Source organism: Sorex fumeus, unplaced genomic scaffold, assembly GCF_029834395.1.
Source record: "Sorex fumeus unplaced genomic scaffold, SorFum_2.1 ptg000043l, whole genome shotgun sequence".
Taxonomy (NCBI): domain Eukaryota; kingdom Metazoa; phylum Chordata; class Mammalia; order Eulipotyphla; family Soricidae; genus Sorex; species Sorex fumeus.
In genome coordinates, this window is record NW_026606100.1 from 41,517,689 (window position 1) to 41,536,042 (window position 18,354).

Here is an 18,354-nt window from a genome sequence, read left to right on the forward strand (position 1 = left end):
ACAGCCCATTGAAGGATTTAGTTTTCATTTTCCAAAGGGGATTGAGTATGAAGGTAGAGAAGTGACTTATTCTGATCCACTTTCCAAATAAATTGCATTGGCTGTGGGTTGAGAATAAGTGATGAAATTCTGAGTTCCTTGGTTTGGGGTAGAGGGGCACACCCAGTGATGCTACTCCCAGTAAATGCTTGGGCAACATGTTGTGTCAAGGATCAAATTCAGGATCTCACCCACCCAAGGATCAAACTCAGGGCCTCATTCAAGCAAGGCAAGTGCTCTGCTACTGAGCCAACTCTCATCGAGCGCCACCTTGATGACATTTTTAACCACAATGCAATTCATGTTCTCATTTGGGAAAATCACAGGACTTTTAAAGATATGCATGAGAATTGAATCAAAGGCAAAGTTCTAACCATTCCACAACACAGTACACAAAAACACATTTCAAAACCAGAAAACAAGACCAGAGCCCACGCGGATGAGTCAGTGCTCCCCAGCCTTACCCTCTGGCCTCTCAGTGAGTTCATCAAATGGTCCATGACCTTGGGGGTGGATCAGCTCCCCCATCACAATGGCAAAGCTGTAAACATCTCCCTTCGGGGTGCCTGACCAGGGTACTTCTGAGAGCCTCAATAGTTCTGGGGCTGTCCAATAGAGCTCTGCAATGAAAGGGGTGTGGGCATGGAGTCAGAGCTACCATCAATATAGAAAATGATCCCCACATTCTCAGGGAAACACGGAAGAAATGTGGGTGCCCCCATCCATCAGCTCCACTGTACTAGATTTAAAGAGCAAATAAGGTGCAGGGAGGCAGCTCTGTGGCAAAGTGGTGTGATGCCAGAGGCTGGATTTGATCACCAGAATTGGCCCCTACTTCCCCCCCACACACACACACAAACAAATTAGGGGCCCATGTAAGTAACTAGAGAGAATTCACTGGGATGTGCACACAGGAACACATGGGCACTGGAGAAGCAGAACTGTACAGCTAAAGGGAATTTCATTTCCTTTCCCTTTTCTGTACAGCCCATAATTGCAAAGTCATGTATTGAGGCATGATTCGTAGAACCCAAGATGAACCAGTTTATTCATTTATTTATTTTTTTGGGGGGGGGGCACAGCTGACTGTGGCTCAGGGCTTTCTCCTGGACCTGCATTCAAAGCTCACTCCTGGCTGTTCTCAGATGGACTCTATGGGGTACAAGGGGTCAACCTAGGTCAGCTGCTTGCAAGGCAGTGCCTTACCAGCTGTGCTATCTCTCCAGTCCCAAGATGAACTGTTATAAACTGAACACCACCTAGATCTTCTGCACATATTTGGCCATCACATCTCTCAGGTTCTGGAACATTTCCACCCCCAAAGTCAAACATTGTACTAATGAGGCAGTTTCTCCCCACCCCACTCCTCTAGTTCTTGACAACCACCAGCCAACCTATTCTGAAAGACCAATCTAGTAATAGTTCGTAACCTATTTTTTCCCAATGAGTCATATAGATTTATTTCACTAAAAAAAAATAGTGGAGAAGAGAGAAGAATTTTACCCCTTGTCTATTCCTAGCAGACACCCTTGTCTGTTCCTAGAAGACACCCCTTCCCCATCCCATGTGGTATTCAAGACCCATACATTTCACCAGGTGGTTGCCAACAGGCTACATGATGTCAGCAGAGAAGTTAGAATGGAGGGCTCTGGGTCCCATAAGTCTGGAATACACCAGAGATGATTGCACTCAGTTACTCTGAAGCAGCACCCAGCCTCCTTTTGCTTATGTGGAAGAAGGGTGTTGCCTTGGCAAGGTGTGTTCTGTCTTAATATGTACATCAGAATCTGGAAGCACTTGTGAGCTTTAAGAAGTAAAATCAGTGTCTCAAGTAGGGCATTTGCTCTGTAAGTGCATCCCGATATGGTCCCTTGAGCACCACCAGGAATAATTCCTGAGTGCACAGGCAGGTGAAAGCCCTGAGCATCTCCAGACATGGCCCCCATACCGGAAACCATGAAAGAAGTAAAATCAATAGAGGGCTAGAGGGATAACTAAAATGACTAGAGCACATGCTTTGCTTTCCAGAGTCCTAGGTTCAATTCCTGTACCACATGGCCCTCAGAGCACTGATAGGAGTATACCCCTAAACTGAGAAAAGCCCCCAAGTACCCCTGATTGTTTCCTAAAAACAAAACAAAAACAGAAATCCAAATGCCCAGGCCCTTTCTTTAGATCATTTTATGCAGTTGGAAGAGGGTAGCACCCAACCCACCTACACATTGTTCAAAGCTTGTCAGGGAGAGATATGAGAACGCAGAAAGGATGGAGAACCACTGTCTTCAACGAGCTTGGCAAATGGGACATTCTAACCTCTGAACACAAACAGGAGGTGCGAGGGGACCCAGAGGACAGAGAGAGGCAGTGACTGGCTTCCACTGACTCAGCTGCAAGTATTGAGAACCAGTGCTCCAAGTTCAGATGCTTCAGGGTAGATTTTCCCTCCTCTCCTTGAGTAAATAGGATCACCCCCATCCAACCAGCTCCAAAGGAAGGCACACCCCCCACTGTGCAGGTGAGTGTCAGCAGGGAGAGACAGACTCAGCAGTCACAGTGAATAAAACTGCCTGGGCTAAGGAGCCCCCTTCCCCACCCTGCAGGTGTTCCTGGGTGATGCTCTGCCAGTACTTACCTGACTGGCCCGTTGGAGTCTCCTGTGCACTTCTGCACTGATGGCCATACCTGAGCTCCCACAGCCCGAATCCTGACAGCTTCACCTGCAGCCGCCCATCCACCAGGCAGTTGGAAGGCTTCAGGTTACCATGGGAGCCCAGGGGGCTCCCGTGGAGGAACAGCATGCCCTGAAAGAGTCCACAGAAGTGTGCATCACCTTCCCTGTGGAAGAAGGAGTTGCCAAGGAAGCAGAACTGATGCCCAGACATTATCCTGGAAGAGATACATGGACCCACACAGAACAAACCAGCAGAGGGAGGGAAAGTAATGCCCCTCTCCATCACAAATGCAAAAATCCATAAACAGAGCCCCCCCCCCCCATGCATGGAGTAAACCTGGGCAAGGATCCCCAAAATACAAAAAAGTATTTCTTGCCTCTCAGGGTTGATCCAAGAAGGCACTATTGGTTTAAAGTTAAGTTAGCCTAGTGGTCAGTGCTGACTTTCCATTCCAACTCTTCCAGGGAATAGAGGACCAGCTACTCTACCATGTGATCATCATGCTTGAGTCAGAACAACAGATATGACAAAGGTCGCTACTTTGTGGGCTCAGGACAGTGACATGTTGGTCCTGAGCATAATGCAGAATCACCCCCACTGTTGCATCTAAGGAATCATTGGTTCAAACATAAAGAACCCCCACAACAGAAAACCAGGCTGTGGAATGAAGAATATTGTTTGATACCCTCCACACCATGAATTCTATTCTGCTCCTACTATGGAGAGTAACTCAACAGCCATAGAGCGTTATGCTCAATGATCTGAACTCAAGGGTTCTGTTTGAGTCCTTTGAAGGAACAACAAATCAAAATGGAACCTAGAAGTTACTATGTGCTCTCTGTGTTGTTATGGGGTGACATCTATTAGTACCACACAGTGCCACAGGGCCTGTATTGATGGAGTCTGGGGAGAACACAGAGTTGCGAGGAAGGCATGTATTCAAGGCTAGACAGAACTACTTGGTTTCTTCAAAAAAGTCCCTTCACACCACTGGGCCTCCTCATATCTGCCTCAGCCAGGAGATATCAGAGCAAAAGGGTCAATGATGCTGCCTCTTTCAGGGATTTACCTGGTTGCTGTGGTGGCTTTTATGCTCACGCATGCCAGATAGCAATCTAAACTCCTCACTTACACTTCTTACTTGTGACCCTGTGGAAGGAGGAGTTGCCACAAGCCTCCATTTCCAGGCAAGAAAAGGGAGGAAAAGGGAATGAACTTGGTCCAGCTCAGCTGGCTGGTAGGACAGCTGGACCTGGAAGTCCACAGTCTGATTTCCAAGTTCATGCCCCTGACTAACTGTTCAATTGTCCCTCAGAAGATGAAATGCCCCTCCGAATAGCAGAGCACAGCAGTCTTTCATTTTAGCCACGGGTTCCATGGAAATTCATTGAGTGATAACGCTTTTGGGTAAACAAAGACATAAACCAAAACCTTTTCTTGAGAAAGGGATGATGTAGATTTTGGATAAACAAAGACATGACCGTAAACGTTGAGGATTTTGCACTGTACAAGGTACTTTATCTTTACCACTGTTTAACCTTTCCTGTGCTTGCTTAATGCATGCTGCTTCACCATAAAGTCAGGACTTTAAACTGCGTCTAAGAGACGTGCCCAGCTGGGCTACAACCCCAGGTTGAGCTGCCTTTGAAACACTTTAGATGTTACTGATTCTGGGGTCCTGGGGGTTCTGGGTGCATGACAGGAGTTTGGTTTCAGCTCTTTCTCTAGTGCAATTATATAAGTACAGCTCATTGAAGGTGAGGTGGGGACAGAGGTCACCCCAGGGTGGGACTGTGAGGAAGCACTGGCCCTCAATGACGCAGGAGCTCAGGAGCCATATGAGAGGCTTTTGGAATTGCCCTTTGCTCTGGGTAGGGTCCCTGAGCATCTTGGGCACCAGCCCAGGATCACCACTTCCTTTGGAAGTAATGGCAGGCTGAGTCACAGAGCCCTGAATCAACATAGCTTTAGAAACAGACCCGACAGAAAGTAATCAGAAATACTCTACACACCCCTCCCTCCCACTTCCACATCCTGAAAAATCAGAAAGCTATGTTCCCTTATCAATATGACTTGCTTTTTGTTTGGTTGGTTTTGGTTGTTTTTTTTTCTGAAATAATAAAGTTGAATCATATTTTGGAAATAACCCACCAAGTTGGACCTGGAAGTACCTAGAGGAAGTAGCCTATGAAATTTCTTCACCATGACTCCAGCAGCAGGTGGAGTCTATGATTGAGTCTATGATTGAAATCCTAAGGAGACTTGGGGAGTCCTCGAAGTTTTCTCTGACCTGACAGCAGTCACCTAGTGGGGAAGATCAGTGGGTACATAGGTAAAGAGCTGGGTAAGTAGGATCACCCTGTCCCACCAGCTCCAAAGGAAGGCCCATCCCCACTGCGCAGGTGACATCAGCAGGGAGAGACGGACCCAGCAGTCAGATCCTCCTCAGGGAGGGTCCCTGACACTCACAACTGTGGCTGTCTTTACTCACTCCAGGTTCTTCCAGGCAAGAAACATTCTGCTTGTCCTGTCCACTAGATGCCCTGGTTGCGCTATCCCATTAAGACACAAGTGACATCTATGTAGGTATGTTGTCCTCTCTAAGCAAAGGCAAGAAGACACACGTCACTTTGTTATTTTTGTCCAGATAGAAATGTGTGATCATATATTTATTAACATAGGACAAACACACTTTGGGCAATGCTGTTTGCTACTCGCCAGCCTGTTTTATTTCCCAACAGGAAAGTTGGCGTGGCCCAGGGAGGTCCTATCTCTGGATTCCACATCTGTGCTCTCTGGTATTTGGCAGGGAGGAAGTAGAGCTGGTAAAAAAGAACTTGAATTGCAGATAGGCTCAAACTCCCAATCTTTTCTGTACCTTGCTAAGCCTCATTTTATTCCATCTTGAAAATGGGGTAAATAAGAATATTAATATTGGCATTAATTTGAGGTCATATCTAATTACCATAAGCACAATTCAATAAAAAAAATATAAGTCCCAGTATATGTATTACTTTGTTGACTAAACAGGTGAAATAAATTTGAAAGACATTATTTAAGCCCATCTATTTTCAATTTTTATTATTCTAATGTGGAGTCAACATAGAAGTAGTAGAGATTGTTTATATTCTTTTCTTAAAAAAAATGTTATTGGGCCTTTAAATGATTAACTTATATTTACAACACATCTCAAGTGGTCACCTACTGATGACCACTAACTATGTAGTTACCAGTAGGTTTGGCAGTCATATTTGTACAGTGCAGATACATCACAAATGCTACTACTAATAATCTAGCAATTATTGTTTAATGCTACCAAGAGCATCCCGCCCGCATGGCAGAGCCTGACAAGCTCCTTGTGGTGTATTCGATATGCCAAAAACAGTAACAAGTCTCACAATGGAGACGTTACTGGTGCCTGCTCAAGCAAATCGATGAACAAAGGGAGAACAGTGCTACAGTGCAAGAGATACTTATAATGGAGAGTCTATGGGCACCTATTATGCAGCATTTTACATACCTTGTTTTCGTATCACCTTGTGAAGTAGTAATTGCTGTTATCTTTATTTAGCTTTTTATTTATATTTCAGGGGCAAGCACATGTCATGGTACTCAGAAGCTTTTCCTGGCTTTGTGCTCAGGAGTGACCCCTGGAAGTGCTCCAGAGACCATATGTGGTGCCAGGGACTCAAACTGGGGCCAGCTACATGCAAACTAAATTATTTAAACCCTGTACTGTTGCTCCAGCTCTCTTCTCTTTGATACACAGACAGACTGAGGATCAGAGTAGAAACAGTCCTCAGATCAGTAAATTGGAGCGACAGAATTCAATGACCCCAAGACATCCTCTTTGCCAAAGTACCTACATCTATATCCCCTCAAGAGCCCTCTTGGTTAGAAATGACGTTCCATCTTTATGCAAAAAGAGTCATGCTTTCCAAAGCTTGTTCTTGACTGTTGGGCTAAGTTATTTGGGCACAAGACACTGAGATTTGTTTCTCTCCCTTCTCTGCCTAGAACTGGTTTGACCCAATAGTTCCATCCATACTCATTTGCTGGTTTGACAATTGAGCAGCATCTCAGAATCTCTCTGGTTCTGAATATAAAGGAGGAACTGATGGACAATGGAAGGGGAGAGAAGCCGGGAAGAGGGAAAAAGCTCCATCACCTCCTCCTAACTTACAATCATTCCACGGTCTCTGAAATAATTCACTATACACAGCATGGCAGGTCCTAGAGTAACATTGCTTCATTCCATGTCACAACTCTGGTCAACTAAGCCACAGGATTCAAGGACCTTCTTTCATTAGACATCATTTCACTTGAAGTCCCAGCATACAAGAATTTGCAAACTGTGTCAAGTCAGGACTAACTATACATTTCCTGGTTGCTTTTTAATTTTTTTTTTCACCAGCAAAATTTTAAGCAATTTAAAGCTGGAAACAAGGGGTCCAAGGATGTGTCTAGTGCAGTGCCCATGTTACAGGCATGAGATAAAAGGTGGAACCCCACCACCACCCACATCACTGAGTGTGATCCCCGGCACTGCCAGTGTGATCACTGTGTCCCAAAAGTTCAAGAAGAGGTACAATGCCACAAATGTATGAAAATCCCACAACCAAGTACATGAGCCTCACAAATAAATGTGCAACCTCTGAACACTGCAGCTGTCACTGTCACTGTCCTCCCGTTGTTCATCAATTTGCTTGAGCGGGCCCAGTAACATCTCCATTTTGAGACTTGTTGTTACTGTGTTTGGCATATTGAATATGTCATGGGTAGCTTGCCAGGCTTTGCCGTACAGGCAAAACACTCTCGGTAGCTTGCCGGGCTTTCTGAGAGTGGCGGAGGAATCGAACCCAGCTCGGCTGGGCTGGCTGCATGCAAGGCAAACGCCCTACCACTGTGCATAACACTGCAGTACCCAAAGAAAAACAAAAGCTCCTGAAAATAAAAGAAATAAAAGCTAGAAAGAAAGAAAGAAAGAAAGAAAGAAAGAAAGAAAGAAAGAAGAAAAGCTCCTAAAGCAGGAAAGGAGTCTGTGTTAAAAGTGCTCAGAGAAGGAAAATTCCTTCACAAATGCTCCCTAACATTTCACTGAATGATGGTGGTGGGCTGGGTTTCCCTGAGTAGTTTCATCCCCTGGGGTGGGGTGGGGTTTCATTTGTACACATTCTTTAGTGATGAGACCAGGCTTTCTACAAGATCTAGAAAATCAGTGTCTCATAAGGCCAGTAAGACAGAAAACCAGAAAACTTAGAAACAAAGAACAACTAAATCATCGAGTTAAAAGGAAAAAAGCAATAAACCTTAGATATTAATCGGACCAACCCTATTAATTAACTGTACGTGGTGACTGAGGTGCAGGGAGGGGCAGGAACATGTCACAGTCACTTGCTGAGTTCTTGGATCTCTGCTCCTGCACAGAATCTATGATTCACCTTGAAACACTCACCACAGCTGGCCAGGCTTGTGCATAGGGACCGAATGGATGTGAAAGGCCTATTGATTGGCAGATGCTGACACCACTTGGCCTGCTGCCCACGTGTCAGACTGAGGGTCTCCCACCCTCCTCCCTACAGCCACTCCCAGGTCACCAGCTCATCCACTTTGATAAGAAAAGAGACCCAGTGAGTGTGGAAAGTGAAATTAGATTTTGGCCCACACTAAGGAAAGCAGCCTTAAAATGCTGGTGGGTCATGAGCCCCTTTCTCAACTGTGAAACAAGGTGGTAATAATGCTATCTGATATTTTGTCTTAATAATTAAGTAACTAGCAATAGCACAGTGGGTAGGGCGTTTGCCTTGTATGAAGCTGACCCAGGTTCAATTCCTCCGTCCCTCTCAGAGAGCCCGGCAAGCTACTGAGAGTATTCTGCCTGCACAGCAGAGCTTGTCAAGCTCCCCATGGCGTATTCGATATACCAAAAACAATAACAACAAGTCTCACAATGGAGACGTTACTGGTGCCTGCTCGAGCAAATCGATGAACAACAGGAGGACAGTGCTACAGACAATTAAGTAAATTAACATGTGAAAATTACTAGGAGGTATGTGGACAAAGTATGCATTCAAAAATTTGATTATTATTACTGTTATGCTATTATTATTATCATTATGATTCAACAGCAACAGTTAATCTTCACCCAAAATAAAGATTCAACCTGCCTAGGGACACAGTAGTAATTCAAAGGTCTGGAACATGTACTAGATATTCTGGACCCCTGGTTTGATCCCCAGTACTACATGATCTCTAAAACAATAGCAGAAATATTGCTAGGTATGGTCACCCCCACTCCAAATTTAAAAATTCTCTCTGCTTGGGGCTGGAGCAATAGCACAGCGGGTAGGGCATTTGCCTTGCACACGGCTGACCCGGGTTCGATTCCTAGCATCCCATATGGTTCCCGGAGTACTTCCAGGGCTAATTCCTGAGTGCAGAGCCAGGAGTAACCCCTGTGCATCGCCAGGTGTGACCCTAAAAGCAAAAATAAAATAAAAAATAAATAAATAAATATTCTTTCTGCTTGTTTACTGACCCAAATGTGCATTGTTAGCCTAATCTTTAGGTTAAGAGTTTTGTGGTTGGTATGGCACTGAACCTCATTTCCTGGGGAAATAAATTGGAAAGTGGAAGGAAGAAGTCTTGCAAATCCTCACCAGTTGACTTCATGGTCTAATCATTAGATTTTCTTTGTGGGAAGAATTTCCAACCCAAAGTATTAATATCCTGCTTTTCCCTGAGTGGGTCAATCTGGACTCCCTTCCAACTTTAAAGTAAAGTACTGCTTGATCATTTTCTTGAGATCAAGATGTGAGGTGGGAAATGGAGCCACCTGAAAGGGTAGATTTAAAAATGAAAGTGCTCTGTTTAGAACAACCAGAATTTTCAGGGGATAATTACAGTTCAGGGCTGGAGCAATAGCACAGCGGGTAGGGCATTTGACTTGCACATGGCTGACCCAGGTTCGATTCCTCCATCCTTCTTGGAGAGCCTGGCAAGCTACTGAGAGTATCCTGCACGCACGGCAGAGCCTGGCAAGATCCCCACGGAGTACTTGATATGGCAAAAGCAGTGACAAGTCTCACAATGGAGACATTACTGGTGCCCATTCGAGCAAATCGATGAACAATGGGAGGATAGTGCTGCAGTGCTAATTAGAGTTCAATATACAGTTCACTACATAGAACAATTAAAATGCACCATTGTATTTGTTCTTTAAGTTTATATAACACATTTACCTTGACTATGTCATATGCAAATGAGAGTTTGAATATCCAATCCATTCCATCTGAGTTTCTCAAAACATCCTGAAAAATATTTATTCAAAAAAATGGCTCTCAGTCACTCAGTTTGAAGTGTGGCACTGATTTGATTTTGACCAGAATACAATTGAGAAGGGAAATCTTCCTATAACTGGAATCACTATTGATAATGTCACATAGGCTTACGCTGTACAAACACATCCTTGTTCTCAGTTTAAAGTGGATGGTTATATACTCTGGAAAGGATGGCCCTGAAATACAATTCAATTCACAAGCAACTGTGACATCAGAGATGGAAAGAAAAAAAACTCAGTTTCCATCCAGAACTAGAGAAACCAGATACTTGGCATCGACACCACTGTATTGATTCCCTTCATGAGGCTCAACATGATCCTTCCATTCTTATAAATAGACAGCAGAGGAGTGTCTTGGGCAATTAAGCAAAAGCACTGACAAGGTTCTCTATTAGCTAATCAAGACTGGGAAACAAGTCGCGGTTTTCGCTTACCTTAAGACTCCCCTTTTTGCAATACTGAGTGACAATGCACATGTTGGGTGGTTCAAGGCAAACACCCAAAAAGTGAACAATGTTTTCGTGCCTTAGTTCATACATCTGAAACGATAATGGTGATAATTGTTTATAAGTCTAGGCTGTCTTCTACACTAGGATAAGGCTATGTGCTTGACATTCTTTTAGTTAACTTTCACAAAGACCCTTTGCGAGAACTACAGCTGATCCCTTTATTTTTTTCTTTTTGGGTCACACCTGACAATGCACAGTGGTTACTCCTGGTTCATGCACTCAGGAATTACTCCTGGCGGTGCTCGGGGGACCATATGGGATGCTGGGAATCGAACCCGGGTTGGCCGCGTGCAAGGCAAACGCCCTATTTGCTGTGCTATCACTCCAGCCCCACTGATCCCATTTTAATGATTCGTCGATTGCCTCGAGCAGGCCCCAGTAACGTCTCCTTTGTCCTAGACCCAAGATTTTTTAAAAAGTGCCATATTCAAGGCCCTTTCAGGGTTAGGAGAATGAGACCCATCATTGTTACTGGTATTTGGCATATTAGGTACGGCACGGGGAGTTTGCCAGACTCTGCCGTGTGGGCAGGTTACATTCAGTAGCCTGCCAGTTTGTCCAAAGTAGGAATGAGATGATAAGATGTCGCGTGGCCGTGAATGCGGCCGCGTGCTTCCGGGAGCTGGTTTTTATAGTCTCTGAGTCTTGGCCATTGATGGGATTACACGGCGCCAGGGGCCCAGTTGGTGGGTGTGACCCCTGCCTCCTGGAATTTGGAGGATCTGGGTGGAGGATGCTCAGCCCCGATCCGAGTAGGCTTGAAGATCTCAGCCCCGGGACTCGCGTGCCTTTGTTCATCTGCCGGTACCTTCATGCGTGCGGAGAGTGGTTTCAGCAAGGTGGTGGCTGGTTCTGGAGGTCTTCGGCTGCCAGAGCCCTGGTTGGGGCGGGGAGGAAAACTCAACCTGCTCCCCTCCAAGGGGCTCCGGTGAGGACAGCCAGGCACGGGGGCAGGAGACTCTGCGCTGTTCTCTTCCGGGAGCTGGGTTTTATAGTCTCTGAGTCTTGGCCGTTGATGGGATTACATGGCGCCAGGGGGCCATTTTAATGATGAAGAAATTTAATTGCTTAAAAGGAAAACTCACTTGGGACTGGAACCAGAGCACAGCGAGTAGGGCATTTGCCTTGCATGCAACTGACCCGGGTTCGATTCCCAGCATTCCATATGGTCCCCTGAGCACCGCCAGGGGTAATTCCTGAGTGCAGAGCCAGGAGTGACCGCTGTGCATCTCCGGGTGTGACCCAAAAATAAAAAAAATTTTTTTTAATTAAAAAAAAAAGAAAAGTCACAAGCTGAAGACATTATGGTGCATTAGTGGTGGACCTGACAAAGTCAGGCGATCTGGGGCTGGAGCAATAGCACCACGGGTAGGGCATTTGCCTTGCACGTGGCCGGCCTGGGTTCGATTCCCATCATCCCATATGGTCCCCCGAGCACCACCAGGAGTAATTTCTTAGTGCAGAGTCAGGAGTAACCCCTGAACATCGCCAGGTGTGATCCAAAAAGAAAAAAAAAAAACAGAGAAAAGAAAGTCAGGCAGTCTGACTTTATCAAGTAAACCAGGAGAATAATCTAAGTCTAGCCTTAACTGCAGGGATTAGCTGAAAGCAAACATGGTAAAGGAGCATCACTGATTCCCAGAAGTTATGAATGTTGATACCAACATGAGGTTCATGGCAGATCATGGATTGGGGGGAGGAAGTCAGACCCCATACCCCTCACTCTTTCCAAGGAATGGATTCCAGGGAGCCCTCAGGGGCATAAGGGATGAAGATGCAGCATTAATGCCATGAGGAAATAGAGAAAAAGAGCAGAGCTAGGAGACAACCCAGGTTTCAGGTGTGACACCTAATGTCTGGGCTGTCAGGGGGCAGGGTAGTGGACCAAGTTTAGGGAAACGGCTCCAAACTTGCTCCTTTGGATTTGGGAACACTACACATTGGTGATGAAGGGTGTTTGGCAGAACAGGATCAGCAAATAGCTGGGCTGCATCTACGAGGGCAGCTAGCAGGAGGCTCACCAGGCGGATTTCCTGTAGCACTGATGGCTTCCTAGCCCAGCCTTCTGCTTGTTCACCAACATAGCGAATGGCCACGTGATTGCCCTGGAAGCAGAGACGAAGGGGAACGTTCTTAATGCGGGATGATCCAGAAAAACTATTACTCAGAAGAAGCCAACAAGGGGAGCAGGAGGACTTACAAAAAATGCACCTTAAAGCCAGACTGATAGCACAGCGGGGAGGACGTTTGCCTTGCACATGGCCGACCTGGGTTCAATCCCCAGCATCCCATATGGTCCCCCAACACCGCCAGGAGTAATTCCTGAGTGTAGAGCCAGGAGGAACCCTTGAGCATCGCTGGGTGGGACCCCAAAAAAAGCAAACAAAAATATGAAATGCACCTCTAGGGGTTGGAGCGATAGTACAATGAGAAGGGTGTTTGCTTTGCACATGGTTGACTTGGGTTCAACCTCCGGTATCCCATATGGTTCCCAAAGCACTGCCAAGAGTAATTCCTGAGTGAAGAGCCAGGAGAAACCCCGAGCATCGCTGGGTGTGACCCAAAAAAAAGAAAAAAAATTGCACATCTCAAAGGCCTGGCCAAACTTCCCCCAGCTCGGCCCTTACACCAGCTTCATATTAGCACAGAAGGCCTCATTCGCCTAGAACTATGCCGTCTTTGGTCTTTGGATCTACTTTATTTCACTTAGCATAGCAATGATGAGATCCATCGGTGTTATTCCATATTCCATATCAGCAGCTTATTCTTTTCAAAGTTGAGTACTATGTAGTTATTACTTAAAAACCTGGCAACGAACAGGCATGATCCCCAAGACTAATTAGACAAGCATGGACTTTAGACCAAGCAAAAGGAAGTTTTTGAAAGTAGATTGGGGAGGGAGTAGAGAGCTTTGAGTTCTTTGCTAAAGAGTGTGTACACCATCATACAGGGAGCAAAGTACAGTGCTTGCCTTGCATGCAACCAACCTGGGTTTGATTCCCAGCACAACATATGGTCTCCTGAGCACTCTGGGAGTACTCCCTGAGTACAGAGCCAGGAGTAAGCCCTGAGCTCTGTCACATGTGGTTCGTTCTTGTTCTCATCCCATCCCCCTCCCCCTCCCCTCCCCCTCCCCCTCCCCTCCTCCTCCCCCTCTCCTCTCCTCTCCTTTCCTCTCCGTCACTGTAAAAAACTCAAGACAAAATACACAGGAATTTCAGTAATAAGGTTTAAAAGAGGGAAGGGGAAACACATTTGGAAATAATAGTAAGTCTAAACTCAGAAATAACATCTGCACTTGTATGTTCATTGCAACACTGTTCACAACCCAGAATCTAGAAACAACCTGAATGCCTGAGAACAGACAACTGATTAAAGAAACGATGGTACATCTACACAATGGAATACTATATATTCCAAAAAAATTCAGTCATGAAATTTACTTATAAATGGATGGACATGGAGAGTATCATGCTGAGTGAAATGAGTCAGAAGGAGAGGGACAGACATAGAATGACTGCACTCATTTATGGGATATTAAACAAAAAGACATAATGTGAGACTAACACGCAAGGTCAGGCTGGTGAGGTGTGGGGGGATTGGAGGGGATAAAGTAGTAGGAGGGACACTGGAGATATTGGTAGTGGGAAATGTACACTGGTGGAGGGATGGGTGTTGAAACATTGCATGACTGAAACCTGATCATGAAAGCTTTGATAATGTGTATCTTATGATGATTCAATAAAAAATTAAATTAAGTATGAATTACTGGGGCTTCCATCTTCTAAATAGGTAGTTGGCCATAATAAACAGTTTTGTGGTGGTCCTTAGAGTGTTAAAAATGGCAAAAGCCCAAGAGGTTTTTATCATTTGAAAACCCAAGTTAATATTTTAAAAATTAAAGTCACTTGCAAAGGAAGAACTTGGCTCCAATATGTGGCTCATAATAAAAGGCAAGAAGCAATTCTTTCTCTGCTTGACATTTTCTGCCACTCTTCTCCAGGACGTGGGTGATTGGAGAGAAATTAAATTTTTCCTTCACATAATTTCCCTCCCCAAGGGGGCTTCAGTACAAGTACAAGCAGTCAGAACATCTGGGATTAGGAAAGGTAGGCAGGAATGTGCTACAGACTTTACAAAGCTGCCACCTGATTCAGTGCAGAAGCACCAGCCCTTACAGCTGAGCCATCTGAGCCCAAATGCTGAGGACAAAAATCAAATAATCCATGCTCAAGGACTGTAGATTCAAGTCTACTATAGTAGCCGTTAGTCCTCAGGGGCGCAACATTGAAGTGAATTCATAGTACATGAAATTTAAAATTCAGTGTGCCAGTCCCATTAATGGTGCATAGAGAAGGGCCACTGTATTAGACAGTGAGCTGGGCATCATTTTCCTCCTTGGAAAATCCTATTGGATACAACTAAATTATCTCACCTGGAAGCTAGCCTAAGAATCACCTGGGAGTTTGATAGAGAAAAAGCGAATTTCAGGTGCCCCGCCCCAAACACACCTCACATCAATCTGCATTTTAACAAGAACCCTAAGAGATTCGCATGCACAGTGAAGATTGAGAAACACCAGACGAGTCAGAAGGTTACCTTGGCTCTTCCCTGGAGAATGTCCCCACCATTCAGAACGATCACCTGACAGAAAGATATGACACAGAACAAGAAGACTCGAAGAACTCCATACCCGCACAAGTACCTGGTAAAGTGCGACTGGGGCGTAAAAGAGTCCGTTCCCAGGCTGGCTCCTTAGCAAGGAGGAGACGTCGGCAGAAACCATCACACTGGACGGGTTACTGGGGCTCCCTCTCGACACAGGCGTGTCTCCTGGGGATGGCTGTCAGACAAGACACCAGGGCTGGGGCTGGAGCGATAGTACAGCAGGTAGGATGTTTGCCTTGCATGCTGCCAATCCCGGTTCAATTCCCAGCATCTCATATGGTCCCCCAAACACCCCCAAGAGTAACTCCTGAGTGCAAAGCCAGGAGTAACCCCTGTGCATTGCTGGTATGACCCAAAAAGAAAAAAAAAGACACAAGGGGGTGCCCTTAAGTCTGGCTATGCACAGGAGAGACTATGCATGTGCAAGAGAGGAGAGTTCCAGTAACTATGAACCTGTCGGGGGAGCAGGCACTTAACCGATACCTCTGAACCCAGCATCACATGCTATCTCATGTGCCTCCCCACACCCCAAATGTCCTACAAAAAAAGGACGAAAAACAGAAATCCTATTAGCTACGTTTGAGAAAGGAGATGGAGAAAAACATTTTGGAAGCTTGACCAGTAGTATTCAGTATAGACTTCTGGCTTCCATCTCTAAATAGGTAATTGACCATAATAAACAGGTCAGTAGAATGGTAGTCCTTAAGTTATTAAGAATGGTTAACGGGCTGGAGTAATAGCACAGCAGGTAGGGCATGTACCTTGTACGCAGCCAACCCGGGTTCGATTCCCAGCATCCCATATGAGCACTGCCAGGAGTAATTCCTGAGCCAGGAGTAACCCCTGTGCACCCTGTGCATCGCCAGGTGTGACCCAAAGAGCAAAAAAAAAAAAAATGGTTAACAGCCCAAGAGGTTGTTCCCTGAACACAGCACACCTGCCTTTTGCCCTTGGACCTCTAAGAATCAGGTGGGGTCAATGCCTCTTTTGAAAACCACAACACCCAAAAGGAGAGAAAGAACAAGAGGGAATGCCCTGCCACAGAGGCAGGGTGGGATGGCGGGGATGGGGGGTGGGAGGAATACTGGGACCCGTGGTGGTGGAAAATGGGCACTGGTGGAAGGATGGGTACTTGATCATTGTATAACCAAAACCCAAGCACAGAAATTTGTAAGTCTACAACTGTACCTCATGGTGTTTCACTAATAAAAATTAAAAAAGATAAAAGAGAAAAAAGAAAAAAAAAGAATCCGGTGGGGGTCAGACTGCCTGTGATTAGGTTGTTTCTGGTGCTGAGTAAGGTCACACCTGATTGCTATTCTTTGAGGATGCCCAACCATGTTACCTCCTTTTCTGCACTTGAGGGGTCTCCCCAATACCCAGAAAATAATTGAGAACAAGGAACTCCAGGTGTCCAGTAGAATCTTGCCTGGTAGAAACCAGGAAGGTGGAACTAAACCAAAAAATCTGGAATCTCTGGTAGGAAAGGAATGTGCAGGAGTTGGGAGCAGACTCTAGCCCACCACTCAAAAAAGAGTCAGGGGCCAAAGCAATAGTACAGTGGGTAGGGTGTTTGCCTTGCATGCAGTCAACCTGGGTTCAATTCCCAGCATTCCATATGGTACCTCAAACACCACCAGAATGCAGAGCCAGGGGTAACTCCTGAGCATTACCAAATGTGGCCCCCAAACCAAATAATAATAATAATAATAATAATAATGATTTTATAATAAATAATACATCAACAAGTTTCACGATGGAGACGTTACTGGGCCTGCTTGAAAAAAAAATAAATAATAAAATTTAAATTTTTTTTACTTTTTTTTTTTTTGCTTTCTGGGTCACACCTGGTGATGCACAGGGGTTACTCCTGGTTCTGCACTCAGGAGTTACTCCTAGCGGTGCTCAGGGGACCATATGGGACACTGGGAATTGAACCCGGGTCGGCCACGTGCAAGGCAAACGCCCTACCCGCTGTGCGAGCAATAGCACAGTGGTAGGGCGTTCGCCTTACAAGCGGCCAACATGGCCAACCCGAGTTCGATTCCTCCGCCCCTCTCGGAGAGCCTGGCAAGCTACCGAGAGTATTCGATATGCCAGACACAGTAACAACAAAGTCTCCAATGAAGACGTTACTGGGCCCGCTCGAGCAAATCAATGATCAACGGGAGGGCCTTTACCTTTACCTTACCTTAAATTTTTTAAAAAGTCATCTTATGATTAACAACTTTGTAAATCAGAGTGTTTAAATTTTTTTGAATGGAGAGGAAAAAGTTATAACTTATTTTTTGAACAAACAGTATATGCGAAATACTATTAAAGGGAGTTTAATAGTCCAAACTGCAATTTTTTAAAATAAAACCAAAAAAACAGAAAAAATATCTGCATTCCTCAGCTTTCAAATTAACCTAAACGCTCAATTGAACATATCTGGGGGAAAAAAGCAACAATGTTCTAGAACATTTTCTTTTTGCCTTGACATCATTAAGAAATGCATATTTGTTCCATTGCATAGTCTGACCCAGTGGTAGTTCTATGCATCTTGCTATTGTTTTCATATCTTGGGCAGCATTTATTCCTAAGCAAGTAAAACCTGAAGTTATAAAATGACTAATTTCACATAAAATTTATGTCAGTGGTGCATCCTTAACAGATTGAGACAAAAGTAAACTTCCCTTGTCCCTTTTCTCCCCAGAAGCCAAGATTTCTTCTTAGTCAAAGTATAGAATTTTAAGTCTATGTTTCTGCTCTCAACAGCATGTCATACTAACAACTCTCATAAAGCAAACATTCCAGAAGAATCCATATGTGCCAAGATCATACTGTTTCATATCAGTAACAAAAGTCAAACAATGGGAAAAGATAAAAGAAAAGAAAGATTTTGCAATTTCTAGCTCTAGAATGTATGAGACAACCAAGGCAGCAATTTTGGAAATGATGCAAACATTTTACTTAGAGTAAATAAGGCCATACTTCTTCACCCTGTACCTCACTCCTGGCCCTGGGCACCCACATTTTGGCCTTCCTTATGTTTGGCATGGCTCATTCCTCTCCCACGGCCCCCACAAACAAGCCCACTCTCCCTCAAAGCCTCCTCTCTGACGCCTTCGGTTTGCAGAAACAGCCA

The 18,354-nt window shown here is 45.0% G+C and overlaps 1 protein-coding gene across 1 annotated transcript in view; it reads right to left on the reverse strand.

The window, feature by feature from the left end:
• LOC130029433 (guanylate cyclase 2G-like) overlaps positions 1-18,354 on the reverse strand; it is a 48,277-nt gene that overhangs the window by 17,343 nt on the left and 12,580 nt on the right. The window contains exons 10-15 of the mRNA XM_056120322.1: positions 15,265-15,402; positions 12,581-12,664; positions 10,485-10,589; positions 9,953-10,021; positions 2,672-2,840; positions 504-659 (exon numbers count right to left, since the gene is read on the reverse strand). Coding sequence (XP_055976297.1) covers positions 504-659; positions 2,672-2,840; positions 9,953-10,021; positions 10,485-10,589; positions 12,581-12,664; positions 15,265-15,402 — 721 coding nt within the window. The remainder of the gene's footprint in view (positions 1-503; positions 660-2,671; positions 2,841-9,952; positions 10,022-10,484; positions 10,590-12,580; positions 12,665-15,264; positions 15,403-18,354) is intronic.